This window comes from Rousettus aegyptiacus, unplaced genomic scaffold (assembly GCF_014176215.1).
Source record: "Rousettus aegyptiacus isolate mRouAeg1 unplaced genomic scaffold, mRouAeg1.p scaffold_m13_p_13, whole genome shotgun sequence".
NCBI lineage: Eukaryota > Metazoa > Chordata > Mammalia > Chiroptera > Pteropodidae > Rousettus > Rousettus aegyptiacus.
The window spans coordinates 58,450,559-58,468,476 of NW_023416288.1; the positions used below are offsets into that span (position 1 = coordinate 58,450,559).

Below are 17,918 nucleotides of genomic sequence, written 5' to 3' on the forward strand. Positions count from 1 at the left end.
CCACAACCACGCCCTTCACGAGGCGGGGCCGCTCGTTACCAGAGCAACGGGACCAGAGCAACAGTCTCTCGCGAGACTTCGGCAGCCCTCGGGAATCACCAAGCAACCTGCGAGAAAGGAAGGACCCTCCGTGGGATTTCGGCCAGAGAAAGGAAGACCCCGGAGGATGACGGGAGCTAGGGGCAGAGAGAATCCTGAGCTGGGGGAGAGTGGATCTCGGGGCGAGGGAATTCAGGAGTGGAGAAGACGGGACGGTGATTTTTGTCCTTAGGTTCTGCACGAATGTGGTTTGCCGTGACCCTTCTCCGACGAGGCAGTAAGAACATCTTGGTTAACACTGGTGTTAGTTGGTTTTTATTTGTACTCCACACTCAGTTGCACGCTGCACTATTGTGTGACTGATCTTTATTCGATTCGGAAATGGAATTTTTCTCTTTATTAAACATACTTGATAGAGGAGTCATAGATATCCTAGTGTGAGCGCTCAAGATTCTTATCAACTCAGAGATTCTTTAAATACAGTAATCGTTAGGTAACATGGAACACTTGTGCGGCACTATGCAAATAACTTTGCATGTATTATCTAATTAAATATGATTTTCCCATAACAGACTTAGACATTATTCTTGTACGTCCCATCTTGACTCTCCACCCCAATCTTTGAATATATTTGGAACAGTTTTTCCACTGTAACTAAAAAAATGTCTTTAGATGCTTGATGCCCACGTGGGGTGTTACAGCATGTCATAAGATTTGTAATACTGTAGAATTGGAGATAATGGACTGGAGCAACTTTGAAAGAAAGGGCAAAGCAATTTGGCTTAAGCATAGAAATAGGTTAATATCCTCTTTTCAAATTTTGTAAGTTTCTGAAAAATAACGTTTTTTTTTTTTTTTTGACGTCAGCAACTTAGAAGTTTGGACCTTACTAGAAGACATAGGGCATATATTAGATCAAACTCTCTTAACATATAGTTAACCTTTTATAGTTGTAACTTCTTTTATGTCATGCATATGTCACTAAAGGTGACATGCACAGAGAATTTTTGTATATTAAATCCATTTTTTTTGTTGGATTTTAGGGTCATGATTGTGAGCCATAGGATGTCAGATGGACAAGGTGAAGCTGCAAGAAACAATACAACCAGGTTACACAAGAAATTAATGACAGAGTTGGGACTTAAGTCTTATGATATTTAGTCCAGATATTTACATGATCACATTTCAAGGTAGAAGACTCCTTATATGCAGGCAGCTTCAGGCCTGCAACAACTATTCCTCCAACTTTTTTTGTGAATTTATCTGTTGCAAACCTGCAGGATAAAATATAATAAAAGTAGAGTAAGAAAGGAGGAATAAACCAAAACAATACTCTGAAAGGCACAATTACCAGTGTGGGAATCAGGAAGAAAGTTCACTTTGGCAACATGGTGAATGTAAGTTGCATTAGGGATATAATTTATTTTGTGTGATTATATCATTTTGAATTTGTTGAACAGAGACTTAAATGAGAACATGAAATGACTAGGGTAGAGTTATTTATGACATCACAAGTTATTGGTTACGTGACAGGAGAAGTCTTGTCACAATTTGGTTGAGGATGCCATAATAGGTCCTGGGAGCCCCGGAGTCATCCATCTAGTAATTCTCTTGGTCTTTCTCAGACTGTCTGAGTCTAAAATGTCCCAGCATAGGGCCACACGTCAAACTGTTTTTAAGCTCAATCTTGAGACCTGTCCCAGTCAGTCAGCTCATCAAAAACAGCCCAAGAGTCATCCCCATTGTGAAGCCTTTCCTAACTCCTCTATCATTGGTAGAATTAGTTTGTATTATCGGTTTGTAGAATTTGTCTAAATTGGGGACCGTAGCAAAGCATCATTCTCCTAAACACTTGGAAGTGAGGTAGTAAGAATGTCCCCTGCTTGCTCAGCAAAAAGTGGGTAGTATAAATCACCTCAAAAGAGAGAGAATGGTTCCCAGGCTCAATGTGAAGTCTCATGACAAAAAACATGAAATAGTCTCCACAACCTCCCTCCCCATCCCCCCACCCTCTCAACCTCAAACTGTTCCTGAGCTGTGCAATGGTGAAATCCCCTTTTCCATGGAGGACACGTTTACGTAACTTTGGTTTTGGTATTTAAGCTTTCATTATGGAATTTGTACATTAAAAGAAAAAAAAAATCAGTTTCAAACTCAAAACCTTCCTCATCTACTCTTCCTTGTAGGTGCCAGTTCCTTATTGTGTGAGGATGAGTAGGGACTGGGGAGGAAAAGGACAAAATATGTCCTTAACTGAGATATTTGAGTCAAAGTCTACAAGGTCAGTCTCAAGTGCTATTCTTGATTTTTGTGGGTTTCCTGAGGAGAGTGGTGGCTCCAAGCTGCCCCTGATAAGTGGCTTTCTTCAAGGCACACTCTTATGTAATAACAATCTCTGGTGAGAGATTGAGGGAGAGATTGAGGGGACTGGAAGTTAAGAATGTGGGCTCAGGAGCCAATGGCCTGGGGTCAAATATTCTGCCACTTAACCCATTTCCTGTTTGCCCTGAGAATACTCAGTTTGTTTGTGGCTGCATCGTTTAGATAACTCGCTGATTATAGTCCTAACCTCATCCCCAAAGTTCACCACCAAGTATCTCGCTTTTATTATTATTTTCGCATCACTCTAGTGTATATCGATAGTCTTTGGAAACACATGACATCATTCCATTTATAGCATTCTGTTTTTAATAGCGGTATTTCCGTTTACAAAATGTAGTAATTCTCAAGCTCTGAAAATGGCAAATCCCAGAAATGTGGCATTCGTATGCATGATGTTAAATTAATGCTGGCAGCGAGCTGCATTTTTTTTCTAAATGGGAGAAGGATTAATAGCCAGGTGACCTTGAGCAATCTTTTTAACTTCTCTGTGCTTTGACTTATTTACATGTAAAGTGGGAATAACACGATAGTACCTATCATGTAGGGTTGTGAGGATTAAATGAGTGAATAACGTGAAGTGCCTGGAACTTGCTGAGGGCCCAATAAATGTCAGCTTTCATTTATTATTTCATTACCTCGACCAGCTCCCTTCCAGTTGGTGGCAATGACACCATATCCCTCTGATATTTGGGCATTCACTCACCGTGCTGCAGTGACCCCTGCATTACTATAGAGTGTCACTAATGATGTAGGTTGAAACTAGCTAAGGAAGTAATCTTGTGTTCTATATGATTGTAGTTCTTTTGCACTATTTTTATATTAGTAACTTCAGTAAGAGATTATTGATTTTTTTTTTTTTAATCTAGGTAGAAATGACCGCTTGGGACTTCTAAAATCTATTTTAATGACACTTTTTTTCTTCTTTTTGGAAAATTATATTTCAAGATAACAAAAGCTGACATCACTAAAATCATGCTTTGGCAAAACTCTGCTATCAAATCTGTATTTGAGTAAAGAGGCCAACATTCTTTATGGAGCTGAGGTTCAGGGCTGGGTTGATACAGGAATTATAAATCTGGTAACGAAAGTGTCATAAAACAAATTAACCGCTAGGAACTCTTTAAGAACTCTACAGAAATTGACAGCATTACATCTAGCAGTTTATATACCGGGTTGCTCAGGAAGTCATCACCTCATCCCTTACCAAGCACCATTATGTGTAAAGCCCTGGGTATACCTCTGGGGGCACAAAACAATACAAAGCAAAGGTTTTTTTCCAATTATTACCCCATGCTGAAGTGTTGTGCCCTCCTCCTACACACTGAATTATGTAGTACATAATTCTTTGACAATTATGTACTACAGCCTTGTGATGTTTTATCTCTAAATTCTTGAATTGTTACTCAATGTTTTATAATTTTTCATGTCTATCATTTATCATTTACCTCCCCACTAGAATAATGTCCTTGTTCCCCAGAGTGAAGGCAGGCAGTGATCTGAATGAAGACCAGATTCTTTCAAGCTCATCCTTGCTTTCAGGAGGCAGCTCTTTAGAGACCTGTAATCTGGAAGTAGTTTAACAAATCCTCATCCCTGACACTTAGAAGATCCTTTTGTTCTCCAGCCACCTTGGTTGCCAAAAGTCTAGCTCGGTCTCTCAGCTGCCTCTTGTAGATCGGCATGTTCTCTGAAGCAGAATTCCCAGCATAAAGGCCAGAGAGAAAAAGCAACATCGAATAGGTAGCACTTAACTAGAATGCTGTTTAACTGTGAAGATATCAATAATTACATTAAATGTAAAAGGACTAAATAGTCCGGTTAAAACTTGAAGATGATCAGACCGGATCAACACTCAACCTAAACCGTATGATTTTCAAAGACATGCTTCTAAAACTAAAGGATATACAGTTGAAAGTAAAGGGCTAGAAAAAGTTATATCATGTGTTGTAGCAATATTAAGAGTAGAAAAAACAAACTTCAAGGCAAAAATCTTTGCTACACATAGATATTCACTTCATAATGATAAACTATTTAATTCACCGGGAAGACATGATTCTAGATTTGTCTATGCATCTAAAACATGACCTTAAAATATGGAAAACAAAAGTTATAGAATTACAAGGAGCAACAGACAAATCCATAATTATAGTGGGAGATCTTCACTTTTTTTTCTCAATAACAGAACAAAGACACACAAAAAAACCCAGTAAGGACGTAGAGTGTTTGGACAACACGATTAATAAGCTTGACACAAATAGACACGACACTCAAATTGAGACCTTCTTCTGTAGAAGAACACACATTTAGGATTGCGAGATCTTTATTTCTTATCTGTTCTTCCATTGACGACTGCATGCAAGCGAGGATAGGAAAATCCCTCCGATACACCTCTCTACATCACACAAGAGACCATAATATCTTATACTGACCATGCACACTGTAAAATTAATTTTCATCCATCCCTAATCCTGTCAGCTTGGTACTAGTACTACACATTATATTCTTTTCATTTTGTGAACTGACTTTGATGACAACGATCTTATTGTCTAAACCTTTCCATCTCCCTTTTTGTTAGGACATAGAAGTAAAAAGTACTAATTATATTTTACGTTACAGTAACTTAGTTAATTCTTTCAATCATATGGGCAGGATTTAGGGGACCGTCAGAAGCTCTGGACTCAGAATTTAAAACTTTGATGAGAAGAACCTCAGATTTCAGGCCAAATAGTGCTACATAAAAATGCTAAATTATAATGAAGAAACATCTTGGGATTTAAATGTAATCACCAGTGCCTTACCAATAGTGAGCATTCTACAAATGAATGGTATATGTTCAATGGGCACGTCTACTATAAAAGACACTGCCTTTGGGAAAACAGTACTGCCATCTCAGGATCAAGAAAGGTGCTATTTGACAGCACTGGGAATGAGAAGGAGGATGGAGAAATATTTGATAATTTTTTGAAAAAAGAATTTTTAAAATCTCTCTTTTCAACCTGTTCTGTACATGTTTGGTCAGTTGTCTATACCAGAGTAATTTTCAGTATTTTGTTAGAAAATTGCCTATAATTAGAAGTTTTTAAAAATAAATAAAATGGCTTTTTTTTAAAAAAAAAAAAAAAAGCAAAACCAGGACTTAATTGGAAATAGACATTTTGCTATGCCATCACCTTTATTACAACAAAAATAACTCATAATCCATATAGTACATAAAGATAAGTGAGGCAAAGGCGTTTGGAGGAATTCCATTTATTGTGGATGCTTTTTCACAATACATATTTATTGCAGCCATCAGTTATCAGTGACAAATATCAAGTGTTTATAAAATTTTTAGGAATGGCAGATTCACAGAACATGCTAGTCACCTTGCAGTTTTACCTCTTAAAGATAACAAAGAGCGTTGTAATCAAACGGATAAACAAAGAATTTGTTTTTCAAAAGATTAAATCCAAACTAAACAAAATTCTACCCTAAAACTTATTCCAGCCAAATATTGGAATAAAAGTCAGGATTGATATATTTTCTTCTCAACTTTAGATTTTCTAGAAAAAAATATATAATAGTGATCAGGAGACGCTGTTGTTCAAATGTACAACAAAGCAACGTTACATCGCCATGGGCCTTAATTCAAACTTTGATCCATTTCACGCCAATGATGGGAGTCAATGCTAAACCAGGCACTACATGTGGATTATGGTTCATCTTATCATGGACTCATATCTACTCTGTCCTGGTAGATGATTTGTGCAGTCTGGGTGGCTTTCCTTGCTTTGTCCCAGGTGTGCTAAAAGCTAGAGAATTCAACTACTCTTTACTGATTTTTGAGGAAGATAGACTTTGTCAGGCAGTGGTCACTCTTCATGCCAGCACTGCCCTTGGAAGAGCTAGAAGAGAGTCATTTGGGAGGTTCCCTCATTGTGGTAGGTCCATTTTGGTTAAGTCAAATGAGGTATAAGTTTATAGAACTACCCTATATATTCTCTATGCTAGAACATATTTCCAAGACACTGGAGTACTTTTATCATCTATTGGGAAGAATAGATGGACACTTATAAGCTAAAATAAGATCTGACATCTGGATTGTGTAAAAATGATGAGTTGGTGAAGACTCTTGGGGAAAAAGATAAAACTAATAAAAGTTACATATACTTCTTCAAAGTTTGACACATTATCAACTTATGATGAGTACCAATGACTAATAATATAAGTAGAAAAGTTTAATTTAAAAATTGGTTCAGTATATTAAAGATGGAAGTATTGTCATGACTTCTAAACAGTGGGTTTTGCTTACTTTTCTTCTCTGCTTCCAGACATTAGCCAAAGTTGGTCTTTGTATACCTGTCCACAGAATTTCTGTCTGTACAACCTTGTCACTAAAATTCTTGTCTTTAAATTTTAAAGAAGGAAGAGACCTCAGGTATCATCTAGGCCAACCTACTGTGAACTCGCTTATTAACAGAATAAAGTTTTTGGCAAGCTTTGAGTTTGATCCAGATGGTAGATTTAGTAAAATTCACATTGGCCTTCAAGATTGCTTTTAATTATAAGCTAAATACTATGTTTCATAGAATATGTTGATTCTATAAACTGACATTTTGACATTTCTAATCTCTTTTTTTCTTACAGGTCATCTATCGGTCATTGAAAACATATCGATACCTATTCTGCCATGTCTCTATTGGCAAATATGAAATATTAATAGAATATTGTGATTTTTAATTTTTAAAAAGCTGTGATATTGTCTAGTTACAAGGACATACTGCTAAATACAATAGTCTAGCACATGAAAAAGCTTTCTACCATTAGTGTTTGTATATGTGTATGCACATACATATATGATCAGGTCATCTAAAACGTGGTTCACTATCACTACCAAAGAAATCCACAAAGCAACCAACCTAAATAAATCAGTACCCCTGTCAGCTAACATCCTTATCCAATTCAGATATTCATCAGCATGAAAAAAGTAATACCTTAACAATACATTTTTTAAAAAAGACAATCATCATTATAGTATCTCAAATCTGAAATGAATTAGTTTCAGAAAGTGTTACAATTGCCTACTAAGATAATTTCTTCCATGCTTTAAAGTGCAGAAACAACATGACTTCTGTATTTAAAATTAAAAAAAAAACAACAACAACAAACCCAAAACCCACTACGGTTCATTTGTCTGGATACTGCACACATTCCTCAGGCAATTTTCAACTTGAATCTCCTTTTGTTTGACTTCCGATGTGGTTGGTATCACTGTTCACACACAGTTCTGATGATCAGTAGAAAAGTCTCTATTTCACAGCATGGGTTTCGTTAGAAACAGGCTCCTGTGCAAAGGCAGTACTTTTACCATGAACATCTCTAGACTGTGATTATTAAATATGGTGATAATATACATAGGTTTACCGGGATAATGGAAAATAAAACAAAAGGAAATGAACCCAATTTAGTAAATCAACATAAATATAAAACAGAGCACATTAACCCTCTTCAGCTGAGCTGGTCCAGCATCTTGAGCGGCTGCTCTGGGATTCTTTCTTCAACTGTCTCAGACCTGCTAAGAGAAGAGAGCTTTGCATCAGCAGGCCACGGCGCTCCAGCCAGATGTTTCGTGTCAGAAGAAAAAAAAAATTATAATATGACAGGGATAAACATTTATGAAAGGGAGGGTTATTGTTGGTGTTCTACTTAAGTATGCTCCTCCTCTTTTAGTCTATGTTTTCTTGTTGATTTTTTTCGCTTTCTTTCCTTTCTTATTTTTCTCTCCTCCTACCCCCTCCCCTTTCTTTCTTTATCTTTCTTTTTCTTTCTTTCCTTCCTTCCTCCTTCCCTCCCTCCCTCCTTCTCTTCTTTATATTCCGCTTTCTTTACCTTGATCTTTAGCCTAGCTCATGGCATTCCTCAGAGTCAAAGGGTTTTTATTTTTATTTTTAAAATTCTACTCTAAGGGCCAGGAATCTATACTGTGCATTCCAAAACAGGCACACATGATAGAATGACTCAGTCTCAGCCACGTCGAGGCACGATGATGAAGCAGAATATTCTTACCTTTAGTTTTCTTCTATTTTTTTTTTATGGTCTTTCCTCCTGTTCTTACATCCCTACCCTCGAAGCTTATCTGATCTATAGTCTTATTTGTGTACCATTTCCTTTCCTCAGCTAGCTGCTAAAAACCTTTGCTGAAGCATTCACAAATAATAAAGTACAGTCATCCTTCGGTATCCCAGAGGAAATGGTTCCAGGACCCACTGCAGATACCAAAATCTGTGGATGCTCAAGTCCCGTATAGAAAATGGAGTACTATTTGCATATAACCTACACACATCCTCCTGTACACTTTAAATCAAATCTAGATTACTTATATACCCAATCCAATGTAAATGCTTTGTAAATAGTTTATGTGCTGTATTGTTTAGGAAATGACGACAAAAAATGTCTGTACGTGTTTGGTACAGATGCTACCATGGCAGGCCTAACTAGATAGGCCGATGTCAGCAATGACATGACATATTTTTCCCCAAATAGTTTCACTCTTTAGTTGAATCCATGATACAGAACCTGTGGATGTGTGTGTGTGGGAGGGGGGGTGGCAGAAGTGAGCAACTGTGTTATGAATCTGCCTTTTCAAATGTGTATATTTGCATTTCAAATGAACGACTGAATGACAGGTATGCAGTAAGTCTGACAGTTTGGAGCAAAGCAACTAACGACTCTGCTACCTCAGAAACTCGGTTCTGGGCCTGATGGTTGTAGTATTATGGTTACTGCAGCAAACGTTTCATGGCATGGACCGAGGAGGACGGGGCGGTGTGTGCGAAGGGGCAGTGCGTGTGAGGTTCTCACCCGCTCGCCTTCCTGCCCTGTGTCACCCCCACCACCTGCGTCGTGTTGCATGTGAGTGGCGGTCTCTGAGTCTACCATTCCCGATGACATCTTTACTCCCCTTCTCGGGACCCGGGCTCGGGGAAACGTCATCCTGAGGGGCTCCATTACATCTCATTACACGGGTGATGATAGACTCTGGACATTTTCCTACTTGGAAAGGGGACTATATAAACACTTGGACTGCCATTTTTGAACGGTCAGAGACCTATGCTAGAGGGGCCATATAGCTTAGGCCAACAAAAGAACATTCTTTGTTTCAAACAAACAAACAAAGAACAATTTTCCTGTCCCCTTCCTTCCACCGGGAGAAAATTATACAAAGAACTTTAAAACTCTGTATTTTGTGCATAATACACAATCTTCAAAAGAAAGCAGCATGTTTCATGGTAAAGAATGCAGGCTCAGACGAGACTGCCTGAGTTTCAATCCAGGCTCTGCTACTTACTTTTTGTGTGACTTTGGGAACGTTACTTAATCTCTCCGTGCCTCATTTTCCTCAGCTCTAAATGAGGGTAATAATAATCCCTACTTCCCATGGTAGTTGGAGGGTCAAACGAGATAATGTAGTTTATGAAGGTGAAATAGTGCCTTGCATGTAGTGGATTCTCACTAAGTGTTAGGGGTTTGTAGTGGTGATGGTCTTTACGAGGTACTTCTAACATATTTAGCAATGACTTAAGAAACTGAACTTGTTTTAAGAGTCACTTTAAGTAGAGAGGCTGGGCTAGTAATTTTTCTTGAAGTGTAAGAGTGATCAAGAGCTAATGAGAAGACAGAGTGACATTTAGGCAACCGTGCCAGACTTAAAAGCACATAGAAAATAGAAAAGGGTAGGAGTTTTCTCACTCCAGTGCATTGTAGTGATTCTCCAGCTGCCTTTGAGAGGTTCTTCCATTCTAAGTTTGCTTCAAAAGTGCTTCTGGCTTTTAGAGTTCTAAGTAGAGCCATAAGCTAACTGTTCTAATCTTATTATTGGTCTCTGATTCTGCTCTCTTCGATTTCCCTCTATTGAAGGAGAAGGCTGGGTTATTACTGGAAATGGGGAAGGGTTAAGATTTAGGAGTCCAACTAGCTTCTTACATGACAAAGGGTCCTATTATTAGTCACAGCATCATTCAGATATTGTCCAGAGCCTCCTTTGTAAAGAATGAACAAACCCTTTGAGCAGAAGATCAAAAAAGCAATGGATCCAAGCCTTCTTAGCTATTAGTTTTCATAGGGTAGCAAGTTTTGCCTAACTGTAGGATATTATTTTAACTTTTTGCCACAGCAACCTTGAGTTTTAGGCTGCTGGCGATGCAATCTCTTAGGAAGGTTCCAGAAAGTGGCTTTGGAGCCACTTAGGAAGATGGATGTTTTTCTCTAGGTGATCCTCAAATGGCTGTGGCTCCAAGCATGGCCCTCATAAGGAAGTGTAGACTGTGCTTATATCATATGGCCTTCTGCTGCTGACACTCCTGCCACTACGGCGTCCCCTGAATATCTTACTGGGCACCATCTCATGGACTGGTTATGCTGGATGTAATGCCGAAGGCTCCATGAACTTGGCCTTTTGCTACCCCATGAACTTGGCCTTTCGCTGCCCCATGTACGGGTCTTTAGAAACTGATGGTCACCTGGGCCAGGTTCTGTGGGTCAGTGGTTTTCTCATTTTACCTGGGATATACGGGGGGGGGGGGGGAGAGGGGGCGGGAAGAAACCCTATGAAATTCACCCTTCCAGTAGATTACCTTAGTGGGGGATGTGACCTTATCCACAGATTGCTTTTCCCAGAGGTTCCGCTTGCCAGATACGTCTCCTGGCCTCAAATCCTGATGAAGAGAAAGCAGAAAATATTAATATGTGGGCATTTATATTTTCTGGCCAAGTCTAAATGAATCACCACATCTCTTGTTTGTTTGTTTGTCTGAATCAATTTCTTATTTAATACACTTTATCCTAGTGATCCAAACTGGATGGAATAAAAAGATCACTAGTCATTATTCGTTTTCATATAGACCTTGACCTGTGTTATGATATAAGAGTGGGCTGGAACCACCCAACATTTAAATCCTGTCCTTCACCAAGGACGTATTGTGTATTGATCAGTAAGACTGGAATATAAGCATATTTAAAATAGTGGGACCTATTTCTAACTTTCTATGCTCTTACGAGAGAATAGAGCATAGGTTAGTTTTACAAACATTTGACTCTTGAACAATTGGAAGTTAAGGGCACTGACCTCTGTGCAAATAGAAAAGCCATGTATAACTTTTGATTCTCCCCAAACCTAGCCACTAACAGCCTACTGTTGACTGGAAGCCTTATCAATAACAAAGACAGTTGAGTAACATATATTTTGTATGATACATACGGTATTCTTACAACAAAATAAGCTATAGAAAAGAAAATGCTATTTAGAAAACCATAGGGAAAATACCTTTACAATATTTACTGAAAAAAATTTGCATATCGGTGGACCCACGCAGTTCAGATCTGTGTTGTTCAAGGTCAATCGTAATTCCTTTGGGTGGGATGGGCAATTCTTCTCTTGCAGATTAATTTTCTTTGGGTGCCCTGCCCATGTCTACCAGCCCTTAGGGCATTAGTGCATGCCAGCCTGACCTCCACCTGCCACATGGCATGTCGTTGGCTGAGGACTTTCTCTGGCTGGAGAAGCCCACCTTGCCCACCAAGGAGGCAGGCTGGACCTTCAGGAAATTACCGTCCCCAGGGGACGGTCCTCAACTGCTCACCCATGAGACCTGGTGCAAGAGCACTTCTCAGGCTCACTGACGGCTCAGTGACGCATGTGTTTCATGGTGGCTTCCAGGCTCCCCTAGCGGAATTAAGTTTTAATAACCATGTGGCGACTTGCTTAATGCCATTCCTTATCGGCTGCCATCTTTTCCTGTCTCACTTCCTGTGCCATTTTCTTCACCTGCACTCGGATCACTATCTTAAGCTCTGCTTCTGGGCGGTCTAAGCTGAGATACTTTTCTAATTGTACTTTCCTCAGACAAAAATTATTTTGTGTTTCCTGAACAGCAAGTGGATAGATAATTCAGAAGTGTATCAGTAGAACCTAGTCCCGCCAAAGTAAACATTTACCATTAACTGTGTCCATAAGGAAAACTGACAGTTAATGACATATGTGAGAACATGTGGAAATCTTGGGAAGAAAACATTAAAATATGATTGATAACAGCTAGACAGCCTTAATTCTTTATTTGCTACTTCATAATTAATTTGGTTTGGATAAAGATCCAAATTTCTGTTTCTACTTACTTTTCTTCCAGCATTTGCTTATATTAGTACTTGGCAAAAGGTAGTTTGTAGGAAATAAATGTGTTTTAACTGAAATAGTCGTGTTTACTTTGGCACGCCCTTTTCTCATTAGGAAGGCAAAGCTAACAGCAATTGCGTTTATCCGTGGACCCCAGTCTAACTGGACATTTTTCTGACAAACAGTATGGAGATCACGACACTGAAAATGCACTGGTTAAATGGTACCATGTGAAGCATTTCAGATTTGCCTTAATCTTCCTGAGTTTTTGGATTTCCACTGTGGCATGAATTCCTGATATTCTATTAAAGAGTTACACCTATTTAACTTGGAAGCAGTAAGCAACAAATCAGATTGTTTTTGAAGAATTCCATTCCATTTGCCAGTGTAGGTAGAAGCTGCCAAATTGTCTGGAAGACTGTTTTAAAATTTTGGAAACTATAATTAGGAACATGCTGAGGGAAGCTCTGGAAAGTGGCTATTATTACTTTATTTATTTGATTCATAGAAGACAAATATTTTTCTTTCACATGAATGTTCTACTGAAGAAAACGGATCGTATTTCCCTTAAATCCTACCTATGAATCTTTTGAGATTACTTACAGAGTTTAAAGAGTTTATTTTAAGAAAATATTAGCATCCAAGTGGCAAGTCGGCATTTTAAATCAAAGGGGAAATATAAATGAAATTACCTGACCAGACTACATTTTAGAGAAAAACCCGCTCCGGAAGAAGAGTGAGAAATGAAGGCAGGAGAAGCAGGTTTCCAATCAACCAGAGATCAAAGAATGAAGAAGAGAATTCAGCTGAGAAAGACAAGGTTGGTTTTTTTTTTTTTTTAAACAAAAAGAAAGACAAATTAACATTTTAATTGCTGTATATAACATGTAGTTTAGACACAAAGAACAGACAAACCAGCTAAAACAGACATATTCAGAACTGAATTCCAGTTACAAAGTTACACTGAAATCCTATAAATTCTACCCATAAATAGCAATAGATGTCCCAGTAAGGGATCAGAAGTAAAGCAATGTTTACTCTTTAATAATTTTCAGGGACCACTCGCCCCCTAAGTAATATGGATTTGACAAACTATTTTGAGCACTTTTAATTCTCAGCATATGTGAAAATTATTATACAACTTGGAAGTGGATGGGTTTTCTCTCCAGTGAACTTTAGAACTGCACACTGATCCCAAAGGACACACTCATTTCCTTCTTCCTGAGGTTTCGCTGGGTGAGGACCACTCTGGTGAGAGACTTTCCCTCTGACTTTTCCTTAATGGCTACATGCCACACATCTGCAAATACAAACCCAGGCTTTCCTCTCTACCCACATACGCCAAGGAACATAAACAAGGGACTGAGAATAAATAAATCACTGCCGATCCAAAATCAGAAGGCACTTTTGGGTAATCCTTTGACATCCTGGGCTCAGGGTCAGTCTGACCAGAGTCCCAAAGGCGTCAAACTCGATGCCTGCCAGGAAGGGAAAGGCTGGAAATGCAAATGCTTGAAGAGGCTTGGTGTAAGAAAAATAAGGAAAAGAGGGAATCAATGAATTCAAAGTGTATGCCTCTCCACCTCAAAAATATGTTCGAATTATAATTTTAAAAGGAAAATAAAGCACAATAATGTGGGTCAAACTATAGAGATCTTGGTGGTGGGCCACCACTGTGAGACCCCCTGACAAGACCTGGGCAAGATCCTTGCATGACAGCCATGTTTTCTGCACCTGCAGGATCCTTCTAGCCCCATTTCCACAGCTTGGAAATCTCATCTCTTTTCTGCTGGATCCATGGCGTCTGTGAGTTACCCTCCTGCCTGCTTTGGCTCCAGGTCACATCTCGTCCCAAAGAGAATGCCATGTTCCTATTTATACTTCGACTAGGGCTGGCTGTACTACCCCTGGAATAGGCACAAAGCTTAGAGTTGCTTATTAAGTATAATAGAGCTTGCTTTTTATTTACAAGAAAGCAATTACATATTGCTTTTGTCCAGTCTGGCAGGAAGTCACTGTAGTCTGCAAAATGCAATGGGATATAGGAAAAAGAGATCACGAAAATCCATACTAATTGCCACATTCTTCTTTCCTTTTCCTTCTACCCTCTAGTAGATGGTCTAGCAAATTATTTACTACATAGCAGGTAAAGAAGGCAACAATTTTGTTATTTCCTTTTCATCTTGCAAGTTTTAGGAGGCCGTCAAGAACTTCAGAAAATGGGGCTTTTTTGGGGGGGAGACCTTGACACAATTATACTTATTGTAACAGCTGTATCAAATAGTTTTAACTCTCCCATTAGGATGAGATTGATGTTGATAGGCTTATCAATTAAAGTTCTGATAAAAGAATATGTGTCAAGTTATGGGTCAAATGTGAGTATAATCTGGCATAAAAATGAAATAGGTCACACATACAACAAATGTGAAGAAGTGACTACCTCCTCTGGCAATGTGCCAAATTTATCAAAGAGGAAAACATATACTTTTCTCTCTGTATCTTTGCTATTTTGAGTTCTTCAGTGGGTCTATGTACTTCCTGAAATTGTGTTATATGCATGTTTTGGGGGAGAAGTATCTCAGATTTGATTGGGTTTTGGGTCCATGATTCATAAAAGTTAATCATCACTGGTCTGGAGCCACAATATTTATAGAAATTGCAGTTACAAAAAATAACTTCTACTCTCTATGTGTCACCTCGACTGTCTCCTTTATAGTCCCCCTTTCCTGCAGGTACTGGGAGAGGGAAAAAGATGTTTTCTCAATATATAGACTGTCCAATTGTAAATTGGGTTTACATTGGTTTCACACCTCTGGGGCGCCCTTATGCAAAGAATCCTGGGCTCGACATTAATTGTCTATAAGGAGTTGTGCCCCAAAAGGGTATGAAAATAGTTTCATTTTTTATTTTTTCTTTTTAAATTGGGAAAGTGATACATTTTAGTAACTTTGGAGATTAAATGTGAAGCCAATGGATACAATCAAATGTTCAACGTTGCAGAGGTCTAGGATTTGGAAGGCTTTTCTTCTGTCTCTGGAGTGGTTATGATAGTGGAATTTCTGCTTCTTTGGGCACCAACAAAGGTATAAAAGCCAGCTTAACAGAAAGCTCATCGATATATAGTAGAGACCTTAATAAGGTTTCTGAATATAATGATAAATGCAAGGCAATTATCATATACATTCAATAAAAAGGTTAAAAGAACATTTTTATAGTAAGATACCGCACGTAATAAATAAGAAAAATGAAGATTTCCAAAAATAATATTCACGATCTGTTTTTAAAGTTTCCAGTTTTACTTTTTTTTTTTTAATGACTTTCCTTTGCAGGTGCTGACAAGAAAATTATAACCATTATTTCAACAACTACCCAATAACTGTATTTGTGTATTCAGTTACAGAAATTAGGCAAATTAAGAAATAAGAGTGTAAAAATAGGCAACCTACACATTCTTTTGGGAATAAGTTTATGGGTGCTCTTGACAGAAAAGTGGCCGAGCTAATTCGACATTTTTATTTTCAAATTCCTAGCTGTATTTTATAGAATAGGAGCTAAACAAATAGACAAGGTAAGGGTATACATTTGAACAGCCTCAGCATTCTGGCTAGCTATACTCCCTAGAGGGTTCCATTTTATCCTCTGGGTAATTATCATTCAGTTGCTTGGGACAGTTCTCTTTAAATCTCAGGTCCTCCTTGTTTGTTATTTAGCAGTGACCGAAAAGAAACAAAACAAAACAAAACAAAACAACAACAACAAAAATACCCCAGGAGCATTGCGTTCCCATGCTACGCAAATAGCAAATAACCTGTTTTCTTCTGCTGTTAGAGGCTGAGAGATCAAAGAAATTCAGAAGAACCCGAAGCTACTTACAGAAGGTTTGGGAGCAGGTGACTTGTTTCCATCCGGGGTTTTAGTTAGCCATTCATTGATGCGGCTGGAAACCCCCACCTTCAGGCCGGCAGTTTCCTACAAAGATTCCATCATCCCATATTAAAGAAAAAAAAAAAACCCAAACTTCACCTGGAAAGAAATCTTCAAAGCAATCTCAATTCAGTATTATTTCACATGAGCCAATTATATGTTATCTTTAATATTTTGAGTATAATCTTAAACTTGACATTTAAAGAATGGGTTATCTGGTTTTCTTTTCCCTGCACCTCACCCACTCCAACACCTAGGGTGATGACTCATTTCAGACACTTTATTTAGAGTACAGTGGCCAGAGCGTGGGTACAGTCTAGCTTCATGAACACATTCTCTCTGAGCTCGCTTTAGCAATTGTTGGGAATGACAGAATTACACCTTTTCACTGCCTTTATAATTAACTAGTATGAATTTTTAAAAAAAGGGGGGCGGGGATCCACCCTCCAAAATTAAAAGGCAAAAGTCCTGCACTCACCTTGTTTGGCGTGCCCGACGCAGTGGGGGATGAGAACACATTGCCTTTCTCCCACATGCTCTTCATGTTGCGAACGCCTTCGGCAGGAACTGGAAGATCCGAGGCTGCTGGCTTTGTAAGTTTCGCGGTTTTCGTTCCCTGGAGCGTGTGAATTATTTTTAGAATTGGTGCTAAGTTTGTTCTCGAAAAACGATAGGGAGCTTGTCTTCCTCAACTACGTTAGTTAAAAGAAATCCATCGTGTAAATGTCTTCACCAAATATGAGAATCATGATTTTATCATGATTTTTATTTCAAACTACATTCTGATGATATATATATCTCAAAATAAACCCTAAGATATAACTCGGAGGGTCCTTCGAAAATGGCGTCAGCTTTGTATTGGGATACCATTTATCGTTCAAGTGATATTCTACTTTATTGCTTCAGCAGATACTTATTTTTATTTATTTATTTATTTTATGCCTTCAGCACCTGGTCTTCCTAGGTGGTCCCCCATCCAAGTACTAACCAGGCCCACCCTGCTTAGCTTCTGAGATCAGACATCGGGCTTGTTCAGGGTGGCATGGCTGTAAACCATGGACTGTGGCTCCACTGGAGCTTGAACCCAGGCCCTTCTACGTATAAAGCAGACGTGCTAACTACTTCACTATGAAGCCATGTCCTTCAGCAGATACTTAAGCGTCTACGCGTGCGGGGTACTGTCTGGGCTCTGGGGATATGGTGGTATTTAAAACAAGACAGTCGGCTCTGTAAGCTGCAGTAGACTCATTTTAATAGGGCAGAAAAATAGTAACTATATAGGTATTTATTTCACATTGCAACAAAGCATGCCAAGAGAGCACCCAATAGGGGAAGAATAAAAAATTAGTTTACAGGAGCAAAAAGGCTACTCTGAGGAAGTGACACTTAAACCCAGATTTGATGGAAGGCTTGGAAGTGGCTAGGT

The 17,918-nt window shown here is 38.7% G+C and overlaps 1 protein-coding gene and 1 long non-coding RNA gene across 9 annotated transcripts in view; one reads left to right on the forward strand and one right to left on the reverse strand.

Annotated features, from left to right (window-relative positions):
• Nucleotides 1-228: 228 nt before the first annotated feature.
• On the forward strand, nt 229-7,532 carry LOC118610772. The gene is made up of 2 exons (XR_004954039.1): nt 229-316; nt 1,083-7,532. It is a non-coding gene; the product is annotated as an uncharacterized LOC118610772 (long non-coding RNA).
• Nucleotides 5,655-17,918, reverse strand: part of CALD1 (caldesmon 1) — a 164,518-nt gene continuing 152,254 nt past the window's right edge. For 7 of the 8 annotated variants that reach the window (XM_036230889.1, XM_036230888.1, XM_036230893.1 and 4 more), the window contains 4 exons: nt 16,971-17,108; nt 16,442-16,537; nt 11,034-11,114; nt 5,655-7,975 (listed from right to left, as the gene is read on the reverse strand). In XM_036230889.1, the coding sequence (XP_036086782.1) occupies nt 7,967-7,975; nt 11,034-11,114; nt 16,442-16,537; nt 16,971-17,108 (324 nt within the window). In that variant the 3' untranslated portion in view covers nt 5,655-7,966. The remainder of the gene's footprint in view (nt 7,976-11,033; nt 11,115-16,441; nt 16,538-16,970; nt 17,109-17,918) is intronic. The other variant, XM_036230891.1, reaches the window with a different exon arrangement.